General features: G+C 37.2%; 1 protein-coding gene across 2 annotated transcripts in view; it reads right to left on the reverse strand.

Moving 5' to 3' along the window:
• The window catches only part of dock1 (dedicator of cytokinesis 1), a 305,592-nt gene extending 279,605 nt beyond the window's left edge, over positions 1 to 25,987 (reverse strand). For both annotated transcript variants that reach the window (XM_067430394.1, XM_067430393.1), the window contains exon 1: positions 25,809 to 25,987. In XM_067430394.1, the coding sequence (XP_067286495.1) occupies positions 25,809 to 25,851 (43 nt within the window). In that variant the 5' untranslated portion in view covers positions 25,852 to 25,987. The remainder of the gene's footprint in view (positions 1 to 25,808) is intronic.
• Between the last annotated feature and the right edge of the window lie 1,852 nt (positions 25,988 to 27,839).

Here is a 27,839-nt window from a genome sequence, read left to right on the forward strand (position 1 = left end):
GAAAAGATTATCGGTTTCATTTCGGCATATACCAAAACACAGCAAACGAGTTCAAAATGAGTGCCTGTAAACTGACTCGCTTAATTAGCAGTTTTTGCTAAAGTATGTTCGCCAATATGAAGGCTTAGCGCGTACTCATAGCTCTTCAAATGGTGTACTTTTTCTTACATTTTTTGACTAGAGGATGATAAAATGCTTCAATTACTTTTTGAACCCCTCACATTTATCCATCTGACTGCATTACGTAATGAATCACACCCCAGTTTTCGCTGGATAATATAGTCCTGCTCTACATTTAGTCTCATTTTAGTTGTATATTACTAACGTAAATCAGGTCAGCCGGCCCCAGCGATACTGCAAACATAAAGTAACAAAGACATTTATGTTAGGATTGTACTGTTCTTTTGAACTTTCTATTCAACAAAAAAAATCCTGAAAAAATTTATCAGTTTCCACAGAACTATTAATCAGAATTATTAACCATTTTAGCATCAACAAAAATCAGAATTTTTTGACCAGCAAATCAGCATATCAAAATGATTTCTGAAGGATCAAGTGACACTGAAAACAAGAACAATGCGGAAAATCACAGGAAAATATTCATTTTACAATACAACCACATAAAACAGTTATTCTAACTACGGTAATAATATTTACCACAATTATGCTATAATGCTATTTTAAAGGCTCCTAATTTGGTTTTAGAGTCTCCTACCACAGCAAAGGTCAAAAAACACTTTCGTTTTCTCATAATACACTGGACATAAACACAATGTTCAATGATTCTCAAACAACTCGATGAATGAATCGGTCCCTCCAAATCCCTCCTTTCCGTGAGCGGCTCTGTTCTGATTGGTCGACGGGTGACAGCCCAGTCTGTTGTGATTGGTCTACCCCGTACAGCACATGTCAGAAACAAACGGCCATTATCATAAACTTTAGCTCTGGACCATAGACCGTAAAAAAATATGGACGACTTGACATCATCCGTTTCCGCTTGGCAAATTTGAAGCTTTCAGGCGGCCTGCACGGCGCTGACATCTTGGGACCGAGTCTGCGCAGTAGAGATTTCAGTACCGGAGTTGTGCAGTAGAGAGCAGGAAGTAGAGCAGGAAGTACAGCTCTCTCAGATGCACAACAATGAATTATGTTGGTGTGAAATAAACAGTTATGGAAATGTAGATATTAAATCTAAAGCTCCAATCTGCTCCCAAAAATCCCGAAAAAAGTCTGTTAGTGCCTCAGTGACAACTTCACTCAGAGAAGCCGTCAGTCTCAGCTGTCAATCATGACGTCACACCCCGTTTTACCGTTTTATAGCATCAGATAACGAAGGAAAACTAAACTTATTTTAAAAACGAACTCTTGAAATGAAATCATTGTGATGATACCTTCAGTGACATAAACTAACTTTGGGGAAAAAATATTTGAGGTGTAATTTTATTGTTTAGTTTGCCTCGCGTCCATTAGAAAACACAGAGGGGCGGCTATACTGGGACCGGTCGCCGGGGGGCGATAGAGACGCGAAAGCTTCAGTAAATGAGAGGGAGACTGCAGGCCTGCTCTGGACGCTCAGCATTTGTACAAACAATAAAGACAGTAACAATGGCGTCAATCTTACTATACAATCCAAGTGCGAGTCCGATGATGAGACATTGGAAGAACTAGTTATTCAACCCGAACCTCCATCACAAGGATGGCCGATTCTCAGTGACACACTACTAATTTTTGAGGTAAATTATGGGATGTTGCAGCTGTAATTGCTCACCGTCAGCATTAACAAGTGTACGTCCATCAACAAACCGGTGTGTGTATTGCTCATTTATTGCGATGCACATGCGGGAACTGTGTCAATAACAGCACGTGTTAGAAAATTGGATTTGAGAAGCAGTTGTCAGTAAAATGACGTTTGAGGGCGGGTCAAGTTGTGCGTGGTCAGACAACGTACTACAACATAAGCGGGCATTACGCAAATATCATTCCTAGTGATGTAGAACCGTAACAAAAACGACCCATCGCGGTCATCAATTCTCTCTTTTGAGAGACAATAACTTTATCGTGCATTTTCGAATTTATAACATTGCAGAACATTTACATTCACAAACTGCATGAAAGGGAATATATTAGGTCTGGGCAAAAAAATCTATTTTTCGATTAATCGGTTTTTAAAATCTGGTCGATTCAGAATCGATTCTCAAAGGCCACGAATCGATTTTTTCCCCATATTTATTTCCGCTACCATTGAACATGAGATTAACGTAAATTTAATTACTAGTCTTCTCCACTAGATGTCACCCATTTGCCTTGCGTGATCTTACAAAGAAGCAAGAGGCGCACATCATTTATCCATTCTGTGTTTAAATGGCAGCTTCCAGTGCATTGTCGCCTTTTATAATGCTGAGGTGAAATGAGGTAAAATTAACCATAGAATGTAAAAAAAAAAAATAATGTACGTGTTTCTCATGTATGAAAAGTAAATGCACACATGACGAGCAACAAAATTGTAAGAAAAGCTTGTCGTGTACTAAAAATTGCTAAAAAAAAAAAAAAAAAAAAAAAAAAACTCATCCAATATACTTTTTTTGTTTTAGAATAAATATATCAAAACATCCAAAAAATACTTCTCAGATTATTATTTTTAGAATAAAGTTGCATCAAAATTGTATTTAACAAATGTATGGTTTTGAAATAGATGTGTTCTGTTTTAATGTACTCAGGTGTACCTAAAATAAAAAGTTTAATATAGAGGTTTGTGGCTCTTCATTTCTTTTTAATTACTCTTTAATTTAATTCTTTTTTATAAATACCTATAGTATTTGTATTAAATCTATGTTCATTTGAGTTGAATCGAGAATCGATTCGAAAATATATTCCCAGCCCTAGAATATATATATATATATATATATATATATATATATATATATATATATATATATATATATATATATATATATATATATATATATATATATATATATATATATATATATATATATATATATATTCCCTTTCATGCAGTTTGTGAATGTAAATGTTCTGCAATGTTGTAAATTTGAAAATGCACGATAAATGTAAATATATATATATATATATATATATATATATATATATATATATATATATATATATATATATATATATATATATATATATATATATATATATAAAGGGGGAATATTAAAAAAAAACATAATAGGGACATTTTAAAATGGAGATTGAGTCAGATAAATCCACCAATGGCTTATTTATTATCACTGTACATTAAATTGTGTACATGCTGACATAAGGTCACCTATTAAAACACTATCTGATTAAACTAACAGAAAAGCACATTTCAGATGAGATTATCTGTGAGGTGGACCAGCCAAGACAAACCTGCCTGCAATCTCTCCAGAATATCCCGCATTAATGAGACGGGAGCCAAACACGGATAAAACTAATTAACCTTGTCTTTTAATAGTGTCCTCTCTAAATGCCACACAAGAACAACCCCTGGTGGAGAGCAAGTGACCAGATCCTCGTCCTCTGAGCACCATCTCACAGAGCCTTACTCTCGCTCTTAAACTCTGCTAATGAACCGATGGGATCGTGGCCCCTGGATCCCAGTTAAGCAATAAAATGGAATGAAAGAAGAGCTGACGAGAGGCAGAAGAGGAAGGGTTAATGTTCGGCATTTATCATCATGTCAGCCGACCAATCAAATGCACATTTTTAATGAGCTCAGGGAACTCTGGGAGATAATGAGCACCACTGTCACTCCGCAAATAAAGGGATGGGGTCTTAAGAATTGTTGCTTTATGAAACATGCAACGCAGTACATTCTCAGCGAGCGCTATAGTGGACGTCAGCATAGAACTATTCTTATACAATCAGTTTGCACTTTCAGGTCAACGACGGTCATGCAATAGTTTTAAAGAGAACTTTGCTGAGCGAGTTAAAGTTAGCTTGTGTCTAATGATGCACGGGACACAAAACAAAACAATTTCAACATTTACACTATTGATTTAATCCCACACAAAGCATGCTGGGAACTACAAAACCACAGTTAGGGTTAGGGATCATTTGGGTTTACGATACCGGTGCCTAAAGGGTGCCTGAACCGATATTTAGTCCATTTTATGTTAATGCAACAAACAATATGACTTGTAAAACAAAAGGATTCAGTTAACTTCCATGATACAAATTTAAAGATTGAACAGAACGAAACTGACTTAATATTAATTGAATAAATTGCAGCAAAAATATATATTTTTTGTCTAAAAATAATACCACAATCTCTTTTTACAACAAAATAAACGCTTGAGCACGGCAAAGCTTGAACTATCAGAAATACTGAATTTGTAACACTGGATTTAATTAATTTAACACTAAATTAATTTTAAAAAAATATTATAAAAACATAATAATGTTTAATAAACATGAAAAAGCGATAACAGACTTCCATAGATGCTTTGCACTTATAAAAAAAACATTAATTTTGCGATTAATTTAAATAACTAATGCAACATATTCTGAGGGAAAATGAATATCAGATTTTGACTGGATCTTGAAAACCAAGTCAATATGATAATATTTTTTGTATTAAATATTATAAATAAAATGTTAAATTATATAATATTAAATATATAGATAATATATATTTATGTTAAATCAACAATATGGTTAACAAAAAAATGTGAATTTAAAAGTTATTTCAGATGCTAAGAGGTTTTTTAACCTAAACTTTCATAAAAAGCTGAAGTCACGGAAACCACAAAAATCACAAACAACAGGACGAAAGCATCCATCACAACAAAAGCTCTTACAGCCAAACACTTTAAAAGCCCTCAGACATTTCAAGAGCATTTTAAAAAGCCAAAGGACCCTAACAGTTGTGAACAGAATCCCTGATCAATAGGTCTCATAGAATGAGCTGAAAATAAGTTAGCAGAGCATTCCTCCTGTTTTAGACTTGATGAACACCAGTAATGAGAGCTGGTAAACAGCACATTTCTCAGCGCTGCAGCTCTGTCCAGTCGTTCGATTGTGCATATACGGTGAGCTCAAACACTTTTTGATGATGTGCTCAAATGCCCGAGTCATCAGCTATTGTTGTTCAGAGCGAAACAATGTGTTTAGCCAAATCTGGAACAGTTCAGGCCAGCATGCAATAAAACAATAACAGAATCAATCTCTGAATAGATCCATCTAGTTATTTTAAAAAGTATACTCACCCAAAATTAACTCCTATGAAAAAAAAGTGTGTTGGATTTAGATGATTTTGTACATTGGTCCCACATGAATCAAATAAGTTAAACAAACACAATTTGTTCATGTAACTTCAACATGAATGAATGAATGAGTGAATGAATGAGGTCAGTTAATAAGAGTAATGTATGTAGTTTTATATTATGTATTTAAATGAATTAAAAGAGACGTTTCATGTCTAACCTTGAATTGCTTAACTCGAGGTTGATATAGGATTTAGAAAGTAATTAAAAAGTAATGAGTAATTAAATACTTTTTGGAGAGAGTAATTTGTACAGTAATGTAATTGCACTATTGAAGATTTAATTAGTAACTAGTAATTAATTACTTTTTTAGAGTAACTTACCCAACACTGATCCAGGCCTCTATAACCACAAACTATCACCACCACAAAAGCATTACAAAATTGTTCATAAAACCTTAATAAAATCTTAATATAATCCAATATAGTGGACATAACACATTTAAGTTGTTTTTTCACTGAGGGAAATCAAAATTTAACACATAAATGTCACTATGTAACTATTGCACGGTTTTCAACTATTATATGATTTCAAGGTTTCGAGGTTTAAAGTGGCATTCTGTTATTTTTAGAGCTTGACAAGCAGTATATATCCTTATTCAAGATTTTATTTATTGTAATATGTAGTTTAACTAAAATTATGTATATTTTATTAAATTGAAATGTACCAATAAAAAAACTAATAAAATAATGCATCATATAAATAAAATAAGTAATTAATGTAAATATTAAATATGTAAAATAATTAATTAATTAATTAATAGTAATATTTATATAAGCAAAGAAAAGCACTCTCAAATCAAACTAGTAGGACAGCGTATATTATGTTAATCAGGATGACGTTTGCCCTAGGTAGGAACAATAGTAGCTAGTAAGAGACGTCACATAGGTCTGCTTCATCAATAGACCAATTCATTTACCCCCACTGACAGGACGAGTCTTAAACCAACCACACAAAACACACACTCTCTCAACGAATCTCACTAAAACAGCACATCACTGTTTGCTCTGTCTCTCACAGGTACAGCTGTGCTAAAAGCAGGAGGACGGCGGTTCTGAAGCCAACACAAGAGTCATTAATCTCTGTCAGTCGTGAACACACTGGATTTTTAAAGCCATGTCATCACTGACATTTACTACCACCTCGTTCTTTGACAGGCACAGAGCTGGAGGGTGTTTGATAGAGGACGCTATCAAGGGTCCCACGGGGGTGCAGAAACAGCCTCAGTGTTTTGAGAGTGCAACAGTACTTTCAAAATAACAAAAGAGACCATTTTACATTCAAAGTCATCATTTACACTTTATTCAAAAAAGATGTTAAAGGAATAGTTCACCCAAAAATGAAAATCGTTCCATAATTTACACACCCTCGAGCCATCCTAGCTGTATGAGACATTTTTCTTTCAGACGAATACAATCAGAGTTATATTAAAAATGTCCTGTCTTTTCCGAGCATTATAATGGCAGTGAATACCAATCCAAAGTCTGAGGATAAAAAAAAAAAAATGCATCCATCCATTAAAAAAGTAATGCCACACGGCTCTGGGGGGTTAATAAAGGACATTTTCTAACGTAACTTTGATTGTATTCACGTGAAAGAAGAATGCCATATACACCTAGGATGACTTGAGATTGAGTAAATCATGGGGTAACTTTCATTTTTGGGTGAACTATACCTTTAAGCTAAATGTTCATGCTGCTCTATCCTCACAATAAAAGAAGGCGCTGCTAATAGCTAGAGCTGCGTGATTAATCGCTAAAAGATGATGAATGAATGAATGAATGAATGAGGCATTTATATAGCGCTTTCAAATGTACAACTGTACACCCAAAGCGCTTCACACTCATGTCAGGGGTCTCTCCTCAACCACCATGATGACTATCTCGAATCAAACATCCACGCTAATGGCAAACAGCAAAATATGTGTTGGTATTGCCACTGAACCAGAGAGAGCAGCTGTCATCAATGCTGGGTCAAACTATATATATATATATATATATATTTATTTATTTTTTCAAACAGCTTTTTTTTTTAGAGTGTAGGTATGAAACCCCTTCACAAACTTATTTTAAACCAAGCATCATTATTTCTGTTACAATAATACAAACTGATGTCTACAGTTGCGATCAAAAGAGAGGCTTCAAAAAAAGATTGTAATAATTGCAGCATCGTTAAACCAGTTGGTGGCTAGAAAATATCTACTGGTCATTGAATCTTTATGAGTGACTACTGAATCATTCATTCAACAAAATCTAATTAATTCATTAAAGCAATTGACATTTTGTCAGAACCTCTAGTAACTGACATCCTTTGTTTAGTTGTTGAATCAGAATTGTAGGAGACTTGATCTATATTTTAAAGAAGAAAATTGTGATTCTCAATTTATCCCGAATCGTGCAGCTCTACATAGTAAAATAGTAATATTGTGAAATATTTTTACCTTTCAAAATAACGGGTTTCTGTTGTGAAATGTAATTTATTCCATTGATCAAATCCAAGTGCCAAGTGAAAGGCATCTTGTCCCTCACACAAATCAGTCATTTAACTTCAGAAGACATGGATTTATAATCAAATTAAATACAAATTAATCAATTTAATCAAATAATAGTCTTGGTGAGCAGATACACTTCCAAAACATTAAAACATACCCACAAACCATCGGTGTTAAGAGCAGCAAAAACAAAGCTCGTTTCCTTCGAATGCTTTTGAAACACTCAGCGTTCAATTCAACCGCACAAAACAAATCTGTTTGAGCCGAAGACATTCATTCTCCACTGCTAATGTGCCGATTTACTGATTCAGAGGCATTTTCACACTTCGTAAGAACCAAACTCAAACCCACTGCTGAAAGTCTCCAGAACATTTTGACTTTTGTGTTTGACCTATCGGTCTGATATTGTTTTCTCTTTAATTCTGCTCAGACTGGTCTCCAAAGAGGCTGGGCTGGATCCAAACAAAGACCAGAATCATCTCAGCTTATGGGATAGTGGGTGTTAAATATGCCAGAGACATGATGTCCATATCTGCCCATCTGTCACAATGCTGGGCTGCATGAATAGGGTAAGACCAGCCTTCTTAACGAACAAGTGTGTGCATGTGTGTCTTGCAGGGTAATGACCCTTTATTTCACAGTCAATAGCACAGCATCAACCATCTGTCCAGAGGAGAGACTTGGATTAGACACCAGCAGGACAACTGAGGCCTTCAAAAAAACACAATCAATACACACACACACACACACAATGCTGACGAACAGACATTGTCACATTAAAACTACAAATTAATGGGTGCTTAGGAACACTATCATTATGTAGAGCCCTATAAAATCCGTTTTATTTTTTCCCAAATTCCGTTTTTTTCCGTTTTAATTTTTGCAGATTCCTTTTTTTCCGTTGAAATGTTTGGCAATTCAGTTTTTTTTTACCATTTACTGTTATTTCGGTGAAAAAAAAGAGCGTGCTTTTAATGATAATATAATAGAACAAAACAAAAAATAGGAATGACCTTAAATTTATTGAGGTAACAAACATCACATTTACTTTTTAGGACAAATATGATGCAACATAACACTGCACTTCAAGTACTTCAAATATTAATGGTTATTAGCTTTAAACATTCCGGTAAAATACATTATAGTAGTTTAATATAAGTTAAAATGAAAGGGCTCCATTAGCATTTATAAGAATCATCTTTTACATACAGTACTATTAAGTAAAACATTTAAAGCTGAAAATTAACAATCGTGTCATTAAACAATGTGTTTAACAATCACCATTATGATATCCAGAACTGTGAAAAATAAAAATACATGAAAACACAACACTGACAGAAGTTTTTTCCCCCAACTTCAAAGGCCCCTTTAAATGATTAAAACTAGATGCTTATCTTAACTTTAAAGGGGGGGTGAAATGCTGTTTCATGCATACTGATCTTTTTACACTGTTAAAGACTTGGAATCCCATACTAAACATAGACAAAGTTTCAAAAGTTAAGGTGGACGTTTGATGGGAGTATTTCTTTGTCAAAAATACTACTTCCGGTTAGTCATAAGTTTCGGCAAGTTTTTTGAGATCATGCGTCCCCATTGACGTTAGTGGGGGCGGAATTTCCTTGTATGGGCCTTACGGACAATTCTACCGGAAGCGCGTGAGAGAGAGAGAGGGAGAGAGAGAGCAACAGCCTACGCCCATCAAAGCGCTGGCTTGTAGGATGCTAAACAGGTGATATAACCAGTAGCTACTGACTTACCCACTGATAGGCCGGCGGTCGATCTGTTTTAGCACTTTCCTCACGCGACGGGCGAATCACTTTCCTCACTGAGCGACTCACTTTCCTCACGCGGCAGGCGAATCACTTTCCTCACTGAGCGAATCACTTTCCTCACAGAGCGACTCACTTTCCTCACGCGGCGGGCGAATCACTTTCCTCACTGAGCGAATCACTTTCCTCACAGAGCGAATCACTTTCCTCACGCGGCGGGCGAATCACTTTCCTCACTGAGCGAATCACTTTCCTCACAGAGCGAATCACTTTCCTCACGCGGCGGGCGAATCACTTTCCTCACTGAGCGAATCACTTTCCTCACAGAGCGAATCACTTTCCTCACGCGGCGGGCGAATCACTTTCCTCACTGAGCGAATCACTTTCCTCACAGAGCGAATCACTTTCCTCACGCGACGGGCGATTCACTTTCCTCACAGAGCGACTCACTTTCCTCACGCGGCGGGCGAATCACTTTCCTCACTGAGCGAATCACTTTCCTCACAGAGCGAATCACTTTCCTCACGCGGCGGGCGAATCACTTTCCTCACTGAGCGAATCACTTTCCTCACAGAGCGACTCACTTTCCTCACTGCAGCGCGCTGCTGCACACGTCATTATTTAGCTCCGCTCACATGACACGCCCCCACCCGCTCGGCTTTTTTCGGAAAGACTCGGAACAGCGCATCTTTCTTATATAATTATAAAAAAAATAAAGACTTTTCGGAGATATGCAGGATGCAATGCTACTCTATAGGTACTCAAGATTGACATGACACTGACTGAAACTGAGTGTTTCACCCCCCCTTTAAAGGGTTACTTCAGCGATTAGCATATGGCTTTGTATCAGTAGAAACCCTGGAGTATATTCAAATGATTGTGCTTTCCCCCCTCATATCTCCCTAAGACAAGAGATTTATGCATTTTATTTCTGGAAAAATTCCTCCTATGATGCAAATTGACGATTTTTGCATCATAGGAGGAATGTTTGCCTAAAGGCTAAAGACTACAGCCAGCAGAGGGAGCCATTACCGCATGTTTTGAATGCATGTTCTGCATGAATCTGCGTATGGGGGATGGGAGATTACACTCAGCTTGCAGGGAGAGCTCAGCTCAGCTACAGGCACTCATTTAAACGGAGCTATGGTGTGCATGCAATGTAAGTCTTTTAACTTCTCAAATTAATTTCTATGAAAGTTAAGCTTGTAAAGGCATGAACTGAAACGCGCCAGACTGAACTCGCGTTGTGAATGTATGCCGCGAGTGTAGTCGCGATTACCTCAGCTCTCATCACTCCTGCAGTTAGTGCTCAGTGCTGTGAGACTCGCGTGGTGACTCACTCATTATATTGAACACACACGTTCAGTTTTTAATTGTAGTGTCTTCTCTAACTCAGTCACTGTAATCAAGTTGGTGGCGTTGGGAATGGCCTCACAGGGCAGCGAAGCATTCTGGGAATTGTAGTCTTTCATCCCCATGGGACAAAAATACATTTTCTGTCTTTTCTCAGTCTAGAAGACACCAAATTCAAAAATAATTTCACATTTCTACTGCATTGATGACCCAGTTTAAATACAGATTCATCTTCCCAGCGCTGAAGTACCCCTTTAAGGTTACTTTTATCATGTAAACTACCCATATACAGCATGTTAAATGCATATGTTTGGAACAGAGGTGAAAACGGTCGCATTTGCAGCAGATATGTATTGTTGCCTAATGTGCCCATTATAAATCAAAGCACGAGATGACAGGGGTCGAGCAGAACACCAGAAAATCTGACGGAATGGACAATATTTGTCTGTCTGTGCAATACACGAGCCGCGGTTCAGCTGCGCACGCGACCAATGCTGCCTGAGCACAACGAGCGCGCGGCTCCATATGCAAAGCTTCTGCGCCGCCTGCGCGTGCAGTGTGAAACCGCCGTTAGCATCGAGTTTCTTAACTTTTTCTCTGTCGAAAGCAGAGCCGTGGAGACCAACTACGCCATACTTTCATTGTTTTGAAGGGCGAGCTGAAATGACGGGAGGGGTTGTGTCGCGAAGATTTGCTTCCCCCGGTCTGCAGTTTCCTCAGACATACGTTCTCCACCCACACGACACAGAATTTCATTACAAATATGTAAATTCCGGGGAAATCTGCGTTAACACCAGATTCCGCGTTTATATGCAGATTCCGCGTTAATATGCTTCCGCGATTCCGTCCGCAATTCCGTGATCGCGGAAATTATAGGGCCCTAATTATGCACAACTTTTAGTTAGGGCTGGGCAATAAACAATATCACTAGATAGCAATAAAATGTACGTTAATAAAGATATGTTCTGGATACATTTACTCCCTATGGATTAATCAGCCTATGTCACAGCAGAAATAACTTGATTTTCATGAGGTTGTCATGTTTTTTGTTCATTAATTGTGTCACCAAAGGCCACAGTAATTTGCTCCAGTGTGACTGAGAAACATAAAGCACAGGTTTGCATTAAACATGTTATTGAATCACCATAAATGTATTAAAAATACTTTTAATGGGAAGGTTTTATATTAGAGCGATATTCCTTCACCCTAAACCCTGAGCGTTTCCCCTTTGAGAAATCCAGTTATCACATCTTCTCAGACCAAAGCTCATAATATCACATAACTCGACTCCCTAATCCCCAGATTATTCAAAATTCATGTTGAAAATCTATTAAGAATTGCTTGAACATCTCTAAGGGAAACTAATCTACAGCCGGGCATTACTGCAAACTGAGAAACACAACTAAAGATCCCTAAAGAGGGATTACATTACGAACACAGCCCAGAAAGGCATGTTTATATATGATAACACACATTCTCAATATATCTAAAACCTCCTGGATTAAGGACATCCACACTTTTTTGTGGTTTGGGTTGAAATCTGCAAACGGTTGGCAGGTATGCGTCATGACTTCTCACTTGTAAGATGCACAACAGAACTAAAACGGAAAGGACAGACACATTAAATGTTTCACTCAATATTTTACTGTGCTTATACACAAAGAGTAGATTTTAGAGAGTAAATTTAAAGTTTAAAATAAACCAGACACTTGGTGCAGCTTCTTAAAAATATTAACGACAAGATAAATGTCGCCATCACAAATGACATATCGGTAACATTAGATTATGGAGTAGGAATGCGCGGTATACCGGTACTGGAAAAATACCGGTATATATTTTATTTAAAACGGTACGATATCATGATTTGGCACATTTCAGTATATGCTGCTTTTCCGAAGTTCACCGCTAGATGGCAGCGCTCTACCCAAACTGACCCGAAACAACCGGCAAATGTGACAATAACATAGATGAACAAAATGGATAAAGCAGTTGAATCTCACTCAAGATGCCCAAAACAAATTAATAAAGAAAGGAGTAGAAGTGACATTTGTAATGACTTTGCTTATAAAACTGATGAAGAACCATCAAACCTAGCCAAGAAGCATCTGTCACTATCCTGACTTTAAGACTTCTGAAGAGATCGACAGGTCAGTGATCATTCAAACCATCTCATTTAGACATTTATTTTCTTTTAACACTGATCAACGCACACACATAGCCTAACATTAGATCGAATATCACAATCTCCAGCGTTCGTTTCAACCAATGACATTTAGATCTCATTATATTTGCACGCGTACTATTGCACTATTTACATTCGCGTTAGACACAACCGCCTGTGTTTATGTGAATACTCACTAAAGACGGACATTTGTACATAATTCTGTGTATTTGACTGTTTAAAGAAACTTAATGTGTAATATGCGAGCGTGACTAAGTGACAGGCGTGTGTGTGTGTGTGTGTCGTATGAGCTCATATCTCCTGTAACTTACGAAATGCTATAAAATCTCTTGCGTGTTCAAATGATTTCCGTTCTCCATCCCGAGACGAGCATGACATGTTGAATCGGATTATGCAGATTGCTTTAGTGTAGTGCGATGTCTTTTGAAACTAGGGCTGTACTAGAATAATCGAATATTCGAATATTCGTTCGGTGAGGTGGCATTCGATTTTCAGTTTTGAGATTCGAATATTCTTTTTTTTTTTCAACACGTGACTTCCGTCGCGGACTCATTCTCACTCATGCATGAAATAATAATAAATAAATAAAAAGCACCGCAACATGCTTTCAATAAAAGCATCGCGCATTTTAAAGATTTAAATTAACAAAAAGTCAGAATAAGACAAAATAAATCCCTTATATAGAATAAAACTAATTGTAATAGATATTACATTTTGTGTCATTTTAAAAACAATTCATTTATTCTTATTCAACAGTTTATAAGCATGCTACTGGATTTTTTATTTATTACAGTTCATTGAAATCACTGTGTGTTACTAATTTAATTTCTGTTTTGGGATTCATTTGTTTTAAAGAAAGGTTCGTTATTAATACCTTATTAAAGTTCTTGCTCTCAACAGACTTTGTGTTTTGTATCACTTGTGCACTGTCCGTTTTCGGAGCATAAACCTGCCCGTGTAATGCGTACCGGAAACTGTTCTATTTAAAAGATTATTAAATGTTTATTAATATTTAAAGAATGTGTGCCACCTGATCATATTGCACCAAATGCAACACTGCACTCCACTGGGTCTGCCGCAACACATTTACGATGCCGAAGAGTGAAACGTGAAGTCATGAAAGATGATACAAATGCAAACCGACACTATTATTATATATTTAGCCCCACCCACCGAAGCTTCGAATATTCGATATTGATTGCCACCTAAGCTTCGAAGCTCAAAAAATGGCATTCGAAACAGCCCTATTTGAAACCAGAAGCAATTTGCTAATTTTGAGAGATTTTTGCTGAAATTATTTCTCACAAGAAAGTTTTCAAATGACTGATTTGATGTGATAAGCTTTGCTGATTAATTTACTAATAAACATTTGTGGTAATTTCCCACTTTATAAACTCAAAACTTGCATAATTGTTCTCATTCGCGTGCAATATACCCGCGCTTATATCAGACCTTGTGGTATCGATTTAATATCGGTACTTCGGTATTAGATTGTGGTACCGTACCGAAGCCAAAATTGTGGTATCGAGCCATCCCTATTATGGAGTGCATTGCACTTATCAACACTTATGTTATTATAAGGAGAAAGAATATGTTAGGTTTCTCGCAGAAACTGATTGTTTTGTGTCATCAATGTATCGTCATGAGCCGCTGTGTTTAATATGGATTCGTATGTCTGTGTGTTTTTTACTCTCATAGAAACACACCCCATTGATATGCATTATACGAGCAACGGTTAGAGTTAAAAATCTTAATTTGTGTTCTACTGAAGAAACAAACACACCTATTGGATGCCCTGAGGGATAAACGGATAAACGTCACATTTTCATTTTTGAGTGAACAATCCCTTAAATAGAACTAAACTGATAATGGAGTGGTTAACAGCAATTTTAGATTAACAAGACTCCACTGTCTTGGAATAATACTGAGCAAATTAATCAGTTAATATATTATTTTTATCGATTCTTTAAAGGTGCACTATGTAGTATTTTTGCAGTAAAATAACCAAAAACCACTAGGCCAGTGTTATATATTTTGTTCAGTTGAGTTCTTACAATACCACAAATGTTTAGAACTACAGTATTTGTAAATTGTGAGATTGCTAATTCTTGTGTAAATTGCTATTTTATCCAAGCGCCATGACGTCTGAGGGAGGTGATACACTTAAATGTATCTAATATAATAAACAGAGCTGCCTTACTCATGACCGGAAAAGCAGAAATAGCGCCGGCGACTGTAACCTGTCGTCATAATAAAAGTCCCGTCGCTCGCGAGGCGTGTTTGTATAACAATCGCTCCAGCGCCCGTGCTCAGCTCCACAACACTCGGCCCTGCTCTGCTTTACACTACAGTAACATTAATAACCGCATCCATGAACATGATTTCTGCTGAGTCCTATTTTCCACCGGCTGTGAGGTGAAGACCACGTGTCTCAAGATTCTGCGCTCAAATTGGGCGTCAACACTACGCCCGTTTTGAATAGGCCCCCTCTAGCGGACGGAAAAATTACATTGTTAGTTCATGATCCCTTTAAAACTGCACTTTTTCCTTTAGCTTTTGACATGTACAGGTACAAGATATCATCACACTATAAAAATATCCTATAAGTTTCAGAACTAAAAAAATCCTTGCTAGTCCAAAAATAGCTTTTATTGTTTCCAAGCCCAGTTGCGTCATTGTAACGTTGGCCCCGCCCACTGGCGTGTTAGTGAGATGATGAGGAGAAAAGAGTGATACAGCATGGACTTCAAATAACATTACATTCCAAAGGATGATAATGTAGGGCCCTATGATTTCTGCAATGCAGAAAACGTGGAAGAAATCTCTGAATCCAGTGTTTAAAAAAAAAAACTGCATTTACTGTACAGCGTGGATTTTCACAAAATTTGCAACAATTTTGAAGAATAAATAACATCTTGGAAAGTACACTTAAATAAATTGCAATGTAGACTAGCGTAGCATCTGTGAATATTAAACTCAGTGGTGTAAAGTAACGAATTACGAATACTCTCGTTACTGTAATTGAGTAGTTTTTCTCAGGAATTGTACTTTTTTTTAAGTTAAACTTTTGTAGTTTAAAAACAGTGTACTTTTATTTTACACTTTACTTTGTATTCATAACAATGTGTTGATGTACGATATTAAAATTAAATACTAGCATATGAACAGCGCAAATTCTTTGCATAAAAATCCCATCATGATTTCATTAAAGCTACACTGTGTGATATTTCCCCCCATCTAGCGATGTAAAGGTAAATGACCATCCAGTGAATATTAGTTTCTGTTCCTCTAAATTCTGATTTCGTTTGAACTCCTACGGTGGCCGATTTAGTCCAAAATTAACATGGCAATCCCCCTCTTCACATTCGACACGGTGCCATCGAGTGTTAAAACGCGAAAGGCGAAGCTTGAATTTACGGGTATGTCCCTCTTTGGCTAATGTACTTTCAAGATGGAGGGGCAACATGGCGACCGGCATTCGAACCCCTCACCCGTATGTATTTTCAATGGCATATTATAAACTTACAAGAATACTTTATTACTTGAAAAATATACATTAATGAGCACATACATTTTTAAAAAGAACTAAGTGTTTTTAGCTAAGAATGAACTAAAAAAAAGTTACACAGTGTAGCTTTAATAAATGTAACACAAAAAAGAGCCAAATTCAGTTTCTGTTAAAAATAGTTAATTATTCAAAACATAGCATGTACAATGACACAGCACGACACTGTAGCCTTGGTATCAGTCTAAAGTGACAGTGTAAAGGGTTGACGCAAACTGCTGATTCGAAAACTACTCTGTATTTAATCTGGTTGGCACATCTTCTAAAGTCTGATTTGTGCAAAAGGTTTTAAAGTTTAAAAAGCAGTCCATTAGCGCAATCGTGTCGTCACTTCCATGAGTTCTCGCGCTCACCAGCCCAAGTCTTTCTGACACTTCTCATTTGACAGGGTCCAAAACAGACCAGACTGTGGTTGAGGTTAATCAGGAGCACACTGGAGATAATGAGAGATTATACGCTTGTGTGTGTGTGAGTACAAACAGAACTATTGTCTTCAGTCAAGCTGCAGTTCTCACTGGCGGCTTTACTGAAGCCAAAGGAAGTGGCATTTCCTTATCTGGGGAGCCAAAGTGTTGGGTAGACCAATCCTGTCTGCCACTGCAGAAACCGCTAGAATACCGAAGTAAACAACACTGTCTACTGTCAGAAAAAGAGTGATAACAGCAGAGAGATAAGTGGCAGTTTGTAAGGACTCAACGCAACCAGTCATTTTAGCTCCCATGCACTTCAGTACAGAACGGTTTATATTCAGGGATGTTTGCAAAGGCAAGTATCATGATTACAATTGCTCACTTAAAGTCGACATGAGCCAGCAGTAGCGATATTCTTTTCTTCTCTGTAAGGTAGGACTTGATTTTGTCCAAGGGCAATTTTTTGGATTGTTAAATCGTTGTGGTTTGCTATTGGTGGATCTCATGTGAGTGACAGGTGCCCCGCCCTCATCATCAGAAAAGAGAACGTTAATTATAATCTTCATGTGCATGGATAAGTCATTTATAATAAATACTGCAAGATTCCATTAAAAAAAGGTCTATTTTGATTTCTCTAAAGTTTTGCACATTAAGAAAAACTACTTCTTTGGCTAATCTCGTTTCTCTGAGATGGATTGATTTAGCCTTGTCAATATGAAAGCACATGCTGTCTCTACAGCGCCACACTAATATAAATGATTCATAAAGCAAGAAAAATCTTTCAGCTGTTATTTAGCTAAAGTCTCAAATGATCAACAAACAGTAAGAAGGGGGAAAGAAGTCAAGCTTCTCTCCAAACTCAAAGAATTTTTCTCATCCACGTGCTATGGCACATTAATGGTGCCGTGTTTACAACACAACACTTCAGCTTTAATCAAAAGGGGTTTGAATGACGGTAACGTGACAGGAGTGAAGGACAGGAGACAAGCGGCAGCTCGCTCTGTGGCTCGGCACATTTCATACGTACACAATGAGCACAGTCAAACTCCAAACACTCGTTAGATCGCGACTGCAAATACGCGGTAACCGATATGACATTTGCATGCTTTTGTCTTCAAGATTGTTATGTGAAGATGAGTGGCATAAATCATATATCTACAAATCTGAGGATGTCACCAATCAAACAGTAAGTTATTGTGCTGAATGACAGATCTGAAGTTATGACAGAAAGAAAGAAGGAAAAAAAGAACAAAAGACTGAAAAAAGAGAAAAAATCTTAAGGGGGTGCACAAAAATAATTCCAGCTTGTTGCAATGCTAGAGCCGCATGAGTAATAGTTAAAAGATTGCAATCTCGATTCAAAAATAAATAAAACCATTTGATCGTATTCCCATTTGTGAAATGACAGCGATTCGGCTCTGACTATTAAACCTTCGACAAGCACCATCACAGTGAACATTGAAATGTGAATTGCCATTGCCGCTGGTGCAGAGATCGCCATTGTCATGTACAGGTATGAACCAGATATTTCTGTCTTACAGTAATTTAAACACAGAAGTACTGGGATAAAAGTTTATAGCTGGAATATAAACACTGGGTAGGGATCAAAATAGAAGAAATTACCTTTTGAAAGTAACTTGGTGCTTCAAATTAGGGCTATTGATTATGGCAAAAATTATAATCACGATTATTTTACTTAATATTGAAATCATGAATATTTAACACTATAGGTGGGTGATACTATCAAAGTCTTATTCCATGATATGAGTCATTTTAAATATCAGTTAAATTTCACAATGATCAATACTTCAAAAAAGATTATATGTTAATTAATGTAAGTAAAAGTTGTTTGATTAACAATAATGACTGCAGCAGATGTATTAGGCTGCTGTCACTTTAAGAGCTGCACGGATCCATTATACTGTTACACACGCATGCATTCCCAGTTTCCATGTTACGTAAACTGACGATTATCCAGAATTGTGCAGCTCTTATGCAGTTTCTAAGGTGTTTCTAAATACATTAGCACATTGATATGTGGTTTCTAGGGTGTTCTGGGCACTGGTCCAAGTATCTGATATTTTGGTCTCTTTTAATGAATGAATCACATTAAACTATTATTAAAGCTACACTGTGTGATATTTTCCCCCATCTAGCGGTGTAAAGGTATATGACAATCCAGTGAATATTAGTTTCTGTTCCTCTCAATTTTGTTTTAACTCCTACGGTGGCTGATTTAGTCTAAGATTAACATGGCTTCCAGTTCGACCTCGTTCATGACTGCCATCGAGTTTAAAAACGCGAAAGGCGAAGCTTGAATTTACGGGTATGTCCCACTTTGGCTAATGTACTTTCTAGATGGAGAGCCAACATGGCGACCAGCATTCGAACCCCTCACCCGTATGTATTTTCAATGGCATATTATAAACTTATGAAAATACTTTATTACTTGAAAGAAGTAAATATACATTAATGAGCACATATATTTTTGAAAGAACTAAATGTTTTTAGCTAAGAATAAACTAAAAAAGTTACACAGTGCAGCTTTAAGAATATATATAAAAAATAACTTTGTAAAAAAAAAAAAAGCACAGTATGTGATGTCCATTTGTTTAACTAAAACTAACAAAATTCCATTCCATTCAGTAACTGTCGCTGTTGAGTGGGCGACTAAGACGTTTTTTGGTGAGACGTGCAAATATTTCAAGCATGTCTGTGGAATGCCAGAATATTTACAGGATGCAGGAAGTTCAGCTGAGCCTCTCCAGTTCAGAGACGACCTTTCAAAAGACAAATCACAAACACAAAAACACTGAAAAAACGACTTTCAGCATATGCCAGACATTTCATGTAAGTGCAGAGCTGGCATCTTTTGCAGGATGCCTTCCGGAACTGGATGCGATTCCAAATGGCTGGTTCTCCTTAAAGCTCTTAACCAACGATTACCTCCACGCCTTTAATCAGGCAAGTATGTAATCATCCATATTAGTGCAAGCATTAATTCACTGGCAAACACATCATAAAGATATGCAAAAGATGCCAGACACAACTCAAACCTGAGGAAACAAACTACAATGTAAGTGGTTGTAAATTACCATCAGGCATCAGGTTACTGAAATGACTAACCAAAGCACGAAAAGGAAACAGGACCTGAGAAATGATTCAAACACTAAACCTATTATGAAAATGTGAAATATCAGTTATATGAACATAAATATTCATGAAAGATTCACAAAGATTCAAATTCTATCCATCCATCCATAAATCTATCCATCCATATAAAAGAAAATTATTCAATATGATTCTCACTGTGCGAAAAAACATACCTTGATTATTTGCAACTAGACTTTATAATAAAGAAAAACATTTTGAATCCATATGGCTACAACAGCTGTTCGGATGAAACAATATTTCCTCTGATTAGAAAAGAAAATCAGTGCAGAGCAAATACATAAATGACTAGACACTGATTGCAGATCATAAAAAGCCGAAAGAGATATATATATATATTCATAAATCCCCCAATGTTCACATATCCGAAAGGTTTCATGTGGTAAGCCTGTGAACAGAGTAATTGGACAACATTTTATTGTTCATGCATCAACACAATGCCTCCATCTCTCTCAGCCAGAAATCGTTCTGAGGAGCTCCCAAAGCAAACTTCATTTCTATTCTTCACAGTCCTGAATGAATGGAACAACCTACACTCACACAAGGCCTATCAAAGTGGCTTTGGAAACTCCTACGGGACGGCAGCGAGTAAGCAGCACACCTCTCTCAGAGAGCACTTCCTCAAATACCACAGGACTTACTCATGCAGAGAGACGGAGGTGCGCAGGGAATCCAAAAAAAGAGGATGTGAAATTAACCCGTTACTGTCAAAACCATATACCGACAGATCTGAACAGCCATGCACTTTTATGTGGCTTGGCAGGGATTTTAAACATGCAGAACTTTGCTGAAAAAGGACAGTCTTAAGCCCCTTTCACACTGCACGTCGGACCCGCAATATTCCCGGAACATTGCTGGGTCGCCTTCTGTGTGAAAGCAACCACGTCCCGGCATTGATTACCGAATTGAACCTGGGTCGGGGACCTAGTAATATTGCGGTATTCGACCCAGGACGCGCGCTGTGTGAACAAAAGCCGAAACTAATGCCGCAACGTGTACGTAGTTATCGTGCGACTCCTAGAGATTGTTTTTTCAATAATACAACCCTGCAGTGCCAGAAGAGCTAGTCGGTGTTTTAAACGCAGAGAGTGTTCGTATACAAAAGAAACTAAAATTAAACAAGCAGAAACGTGCGCAAACTGGACACAAGTCGAGGCCACGGAGCTCCTTACTATCCGTGCTGAAGCGGAGATCGCTCGCTGTTATACGTCACATCAGGATGTCACATGTCAACTCGACCCGGGACCGTTACGGGTTGTGTGTGAAAGCGCACATATTACGGTATTTCGCTGGCAGTGTGAATGGACCAAATCAAGTGGACCGGGAACAAATGCCGGGTCGCATTATCCGTGTATTTGCCGGAATCGCGGTGTGAAAGGGGCTGTAGTAATCAATGTAAATTAAACTTTAGCCAATGCATTTTGATGCCGAGAGTAGAACAACTAACCCAACACTGACTCTCTGTGTTTAATCATTTCCATTCATTACCGTCTCCAGTTTAAGTTATTTGACTGACTGGTTATTTGATCAATGAAATGACTTTGAAAACCACAATGTTGATCACAGAGTACGAGTTATGTCTGATTTAAGGATCTTCCTGAGGGAATCTTTGATCATGAGCGCGGGATCTGCTGGAACCGACGACGCAACAGAGCCCCGGGTTACACCTGCGTTTCGGTTGATCAGATCATAAGATTACAATGATAAATTCAAGTGTTAACGGGGTCTAAAACGTTTTGAGCTTGCCCACTTTCAAACACTTCCAGAGGTAGTCAAACACATTCGACCGGATTGGTTTCGTAGTGTTAAGTCGGATGTGTTCAAACAGCGCAAAAGACATTATGGGAAGCGTGTTAGCTGGATTTTAATTTTGTCAGCTGGAGACAAAAGTTTGGTTTGAAGATGAAAAACCAAAAAGAGCTGAAACTAAAGCAATGATCGTCTCTTTTTGCATTCATATGCAAATTGCACACGCTTATTTTGTCCATGAGATACAAAAATTAGAAATAAATATATATATTTACCCGCTCATTGACCCTCCCCTTGAATAAATCAGGACAGAAGTGGTTGAATGTGGACAAGAGAGACAGATTGAAACACTCTGTCATCCTACATCAGGGGATGCCATCGCTCGTGCATTTGTTGACATGACAACCCTGATATCCCTGAACTAGTGATGCGCGGGTCGTCTCGTAACCCGCGGACCCCGTATGTCTATTTAATGGTCGCGGGTGCGGGGCAGGTTGTAAAAATATATACAAGTGGTGCGGGGCGGGCCAAATAACTTCATAAAAGCGGAACCAGCGGGTCGGTGCAGCACTAACAGTTCCCCTGAACACTGCAGGAGGAGTTCACATGCAGGTGTTCTTCCGGCGGCGCGTGTGAAATGTCTTCATCCCAGGTACAGTCAGTGGCAGATGTTTCAGCATGTCTCAATAATATAATTTCATGGGTTTTATTTTTTTCAAACGACAAATAATCACGATGCTCACGTTTACAAGCCAGCGTCATTATAGTAGTCTATTGGTTAGCGTTTTACAGAATCTATATGATACTTCAGTTCAATGTTTGAGTGGTAGGTAATCACCGTAACAAGCAGGACAGCATCGGTCGGGCACGCCTCCTTCAGCTCACGCCAACGAGCAAACGCTGGTCACATGTTGATCCTCGTCCTGCCTTTAATCACAGCACTTTTTCATTTCCTCTTATTGCTTTCCTCCAACAAAACCTTTTCTTTCTTATTTGTCTGTGCTGCTTCGGACATGACTATATTATCCGACGAACAAAGTTGGGCTCGCACGTCCGAATTTAAGGAAGTGTGTGTGTTGGTGGAAGTGACGTATACGCCGTAAAGCAGTCGAATTTTGTAGTTCTTTTTGTTCTCAGGTTACTATCCGAAACCCGAAGTTTAAAAGTACGATTAAAAACGATACAGACCCCATCAGGCTATGTCAGACGTGTCAATCAACCTATTGTAAATTGTAAATTGAGTCTTGAAAATATTCTTAAATATAATTTAAGGTGTACAGTCACATTTAACTATGGCTAAATACAAGAAGAGAATAACAAGTTATGAAGTTAGTTTAGTTGATATAGAAAGAATTGAACAGTTAAGCACACATGCAGTATTTTTTACAGCTTTATTTGTTGATTTTAAAGCTAATTTGTATGACCTTTATATGGGCTAATTGGCAACACAGGTCATTTGATGAGAAAACCCAGGTACGCTCACATTACGTCTTTTCAAATCAAAAAATAAAGTACATCTTGTGATATCACGTCCTGTTTTTGTTTCGTTTACATATATTTGGTCCGTGTTGCGTTCATATATCAATCGAACCACACCAGAGTTCGTTTGAAAGTGGACGAGACCCATCTTTTTAGAAATCTCGGTCTGCTTGTTTGCTGCACCAGGGTTCGGATGGCAGTGTTCACATATGTCCAAATGAACCGCACTAACCGAGCTAACTATATCACACCAGAGATCGTTTTAATCCAACCAAACATGACGAGTGTGAACGCACCCTTACACACAAGCAGTAATGTCAATCTGAGCTGTGCATTAATCTGAGTGATGACGGATATTACGGGATGGATTGATGCAGCACAGGATCCTAAATTGAACGTTCATCATACCAGGGAAAAAGGGAACACACACAGAACAAATCTGTCTATTGTGAAATTTCACCAACACATCATGGTGTATCTTAAAGAATGATGCAAGGTATAATAACACTATACAAAAAGTCAATACACATCCAAATAAATCAAACATCTGTGTAAAATCTGGAAGCAGTCAGAAATGATGACACTTTCAGCAGGAACAGCACACATAAATGTGCTTGAACATGTTCCTCTTACCTGCCGTGTTGAGAAAAGGCTTCACCTCAGTCTAGTGCACTTGAGAATTTAAATTACACCAATACGGAGGCAAAACTATTTAAACATTACAGAGTGAAATTCAACCACCCTCAGGGTAAAAATACACACACACACACAACAAAGACTAGACATTTCTACACACCTCCTCGTGCTCCTTTCAGCTCAGAGTGGAAGTCACTATAAAAGCACCGAGTAACACAAACAGGTAGAGACCACAATATTTCAAAAGAGCAGAATAACTCAAGCAGAACAGAAGTTTCTCTCCAACACGAACGCCGGAGATATTTCGAGTCTGTCAAGGACTCCAGAATAACAGATAAATAACAGATAAATCCAGAAATATGGGCTAGACGGAGTTTGCTGCCTATAAAAGATCCTACTGATCCAAACATTTAATGCAACCCATAAAGTTCTTCTCCAGTTGAGATGGGATTAAGATTCTGTGATATCTTATAATCATCCCTAAACTTTTTCTAAGCAAACTTTTGGAATGTAAACAACTATTATGTTTGTTCAAGGAAACGGTTCGGTCAAGAAAACACCAACAGTATCATTCAGCGCAAAATTGCATGACTAATAATGGCATGTCAACGCAGAGCTGTCAGTCACAGCTGGAGGAATGGGGCAATGCACGATGAATAGCATGTCAACAATCCAGCCTATCATTATACACGAGAAGGAAGAAACGCCTGGAAAATACGGCTCTACTTTCCTTTACTGATGTGTTTGGTTAACATCTAGTTCTAAACATGTTTGGACAGATACGGACCAAGGACGTAGTAGTTTTTTCTGACTTAAATGTACAGCAAGTCATGAGGAAACTCGGAATGATGAAAGACATGAACTATCACAGATATGTTGGTAATAGCATATTGTCTGAGAAAGCCTAAAAGAAAATCATGACCTAACACTAACCAATGATGCTGAAAGCTGACCAATGCAGTCTTGCTCTTACATTTTTTCTTTACTTAAAATGTTTTTAAAATTCATTCTCTAAATTAAAACACCCAGATAGGAACAAATAAGCCTAGCCCATATTGGAGACTAACGTACGTATAGAGTAGCCCAATAAAATGAGTTTGTTTACATCAGGCTTCCCACGCATTTCCATGACTTTTCCAGTGATAATAATACTGGATATAGATTTAAAAAAGTATAGCCTACGTACAAACACTCAATATCAGCGAGTGCCCACGAAAATATGTCAGGCCATGTATATAGCTGACAGGAAATCACAGTTTTTAATTACTCTAATATCTCCAGGTTATCCATAACAGTGGGATCCCAGAAACACAAACAAAACAGTCGAGCGAAAGAAAGCAGCGGCGGCGGCTGCTGCAGTTAAGAATCTTCCGCGGGAAAATACAACAAGCTCGGAAAGTTCTTAGAACGTATCAGATGCGAAAACTTGTTACAAAGTATCAGCGCGCGAGCAACAATGAGCAACAATGTATCCATGAGTTCCATTCAGGCCGCCGCGCAGGAAACACTGGAACTAGGCGCGTCTGTGTCAATCTCACCCTCACATATCTCACATTATCACATATATAATAGCGCATTGATTACACTGTCCCACAATCATAAAAACACTTCGGCACAAAACATCCTCAACTAATCCTAACCGGCATGGAAATATAGAAACACTATTTGTCCCAAAACTTTTCTAACAGGACTAAAATAAGTTTTAGTTCATGCAAGTTTCCTTCTTTACTCACCTACTCCGTACTTCTCTTTCTTCGTGGGCACCCAGCGCGACATCCTCACTGATGAAGGTGTTGTGAGACGCCCGTGAGTGTTGTTGTCTCTATTCCAAATATATATATCCAGAGTTTTTCCACACACTTTTTCTTTTCTCTGTAGGAGTGGAAAGACTCATCTAGCCGCCATTTTCCACCATCACTGAACTCATGAACCGCGAGGGGGAGATATGAGAAACTTTCTGTCATGTGGGACACCAGCGTCACCGGACGACCGCCGACCGGACAGTCCCTCACAAAACAATTACCATGGTAGCTATAATTTCGGCCAGAGTAAAGTAAAAGTAACAATAGCCATTTTGAAACTTTGTATAATGGGTATGTTCCTTTAGTATATTTTTATTAAAACGCACAGATTTATTATTATTATTATTATTATTATTATTTATTATTATTATTATTATTATTATTATTATTATTATTATTATTATTATTATTTTTTGTTATATGAAGGTCAATTTAAAATAGCCTATATGCATGCTATTCACGTTTAAAATATTAAAGGTTAAAGAAAATAAACAGTTTCTGTATTATTATTTTTTTGTTCGATTTTTTGTTTGATAATTATATACATTTTTACTCAGAACAAGACTGACTCGTAGTTGTGGCGTAATTCCCGCTAATCTTTTTTCTTTTCTTTTTTTCTTTTTCTCGAAAGACAACTTTTTAGCAAGGAGACAACAGCGTCAATGAATAACTATCTCAGGAAAATATGACTAAATATAAAGTTTTATTTTATTAAAAAAAAAAAAATGTTTTTGCATCTTTTCAGATCAATCTATGGTCTTGTTAAAAAAAATTAAAATATATTACAATGCATCCTAAAAATACACCCAGTACTGGCAACACAAATAATTCTATAAATTCCATTTTCACCACAAAATGTAGTGGAAATGTTAATGACTTTCATTAAAAAAATAAAAATTTAATTAAAAATTAAGAAAACATGACATTCCTCCCGTGATGGGTTTGGATAATGTAACTGAAACGCCTGGTTTTGGACCACAATCATTTATTAGTATGGGTCTGGGCCTTGTTTTGCGGCCAAAAAAGCATCATATCTGTCCTTCACAGTGGCCAGAGGGATTTTGAGCCATTCCTTTCAAAACAGGGTCCAGGTCACAATGTCATGCTGCTGGAAGAAAACTTTTCTGACTTTCTACCGCAATGTGGCTCAACAGATTCAGATCTGGTGACGGTGCAGGCCATGGGAGATGTTCAACTTATTCATCAAACCATCATCGTTTTGTGTTGTGGTGCATTATCATTCTGACACACAGCACCCCCTTCAGGTACAATGTTTGAACCGTTAGGTGCACATGGTCCTCCAGAATGGGTTGGCCTAAACCATCACTGATCAGCCTGCACTGTAAAAAAAAAAAAAAAATTGTTGGTTTAACTTAAAAAAGTAAGTGACCTGGTTGCCTTAAATTTTTGAGTTTATTGAAATTAAAAATTTGAGTTGATACAATGAAGGAAATTTGTTTAATAAATAGAAACTCAAAATATTATTGTATCTAAACCACATAAAAATGTGATAAATCATGAAAATAGCACTATTTGGCATGTTTCACTGCGTCATCAGAAATAAAACACACACAATTACCCAATATGCTTACAAAATCTTTTAATAATATTTTAATAAAGGTTGTCGAATCTCAAAAAATGTTCATTGTATTAACTCAAAAATTTAATTTCAATTAACTCAAAATTTTAAGGCAACCAGGTAACTGTTTTTCTAAATAATTTTTTACAGTGTATAATTAATTAATGAATTTACAAATAATACAAATAATAATAATTAATTAATTAATTAATAATACAAAATTTGATAAATCATTAAAAAGCACTATTTGGCATATTTCACTGCATCATCGGAAATAAAACACACACAATTACCCAATATGCTTACAAAATCTTTTAATAATATTTTAATAATGGTTGTTGAATCTCACAAATTTTTAACTCAAAATTTTAATTTCAATGAAC

Source organism: Pseudorasbora parva, chromosome 21 (assembly GCF_024679245.1).
Source record: "Pseudorasbora parva isolate DD20220531a chromosome 21, ASM2467924v1, whole genome shotgun sequence".
NCBI lineage: Eukaryota > Metazoa > Chordata > Actinopteri > Cypriniformes > Gobionidae > Pseudorasbora > Pseudorasbora parva.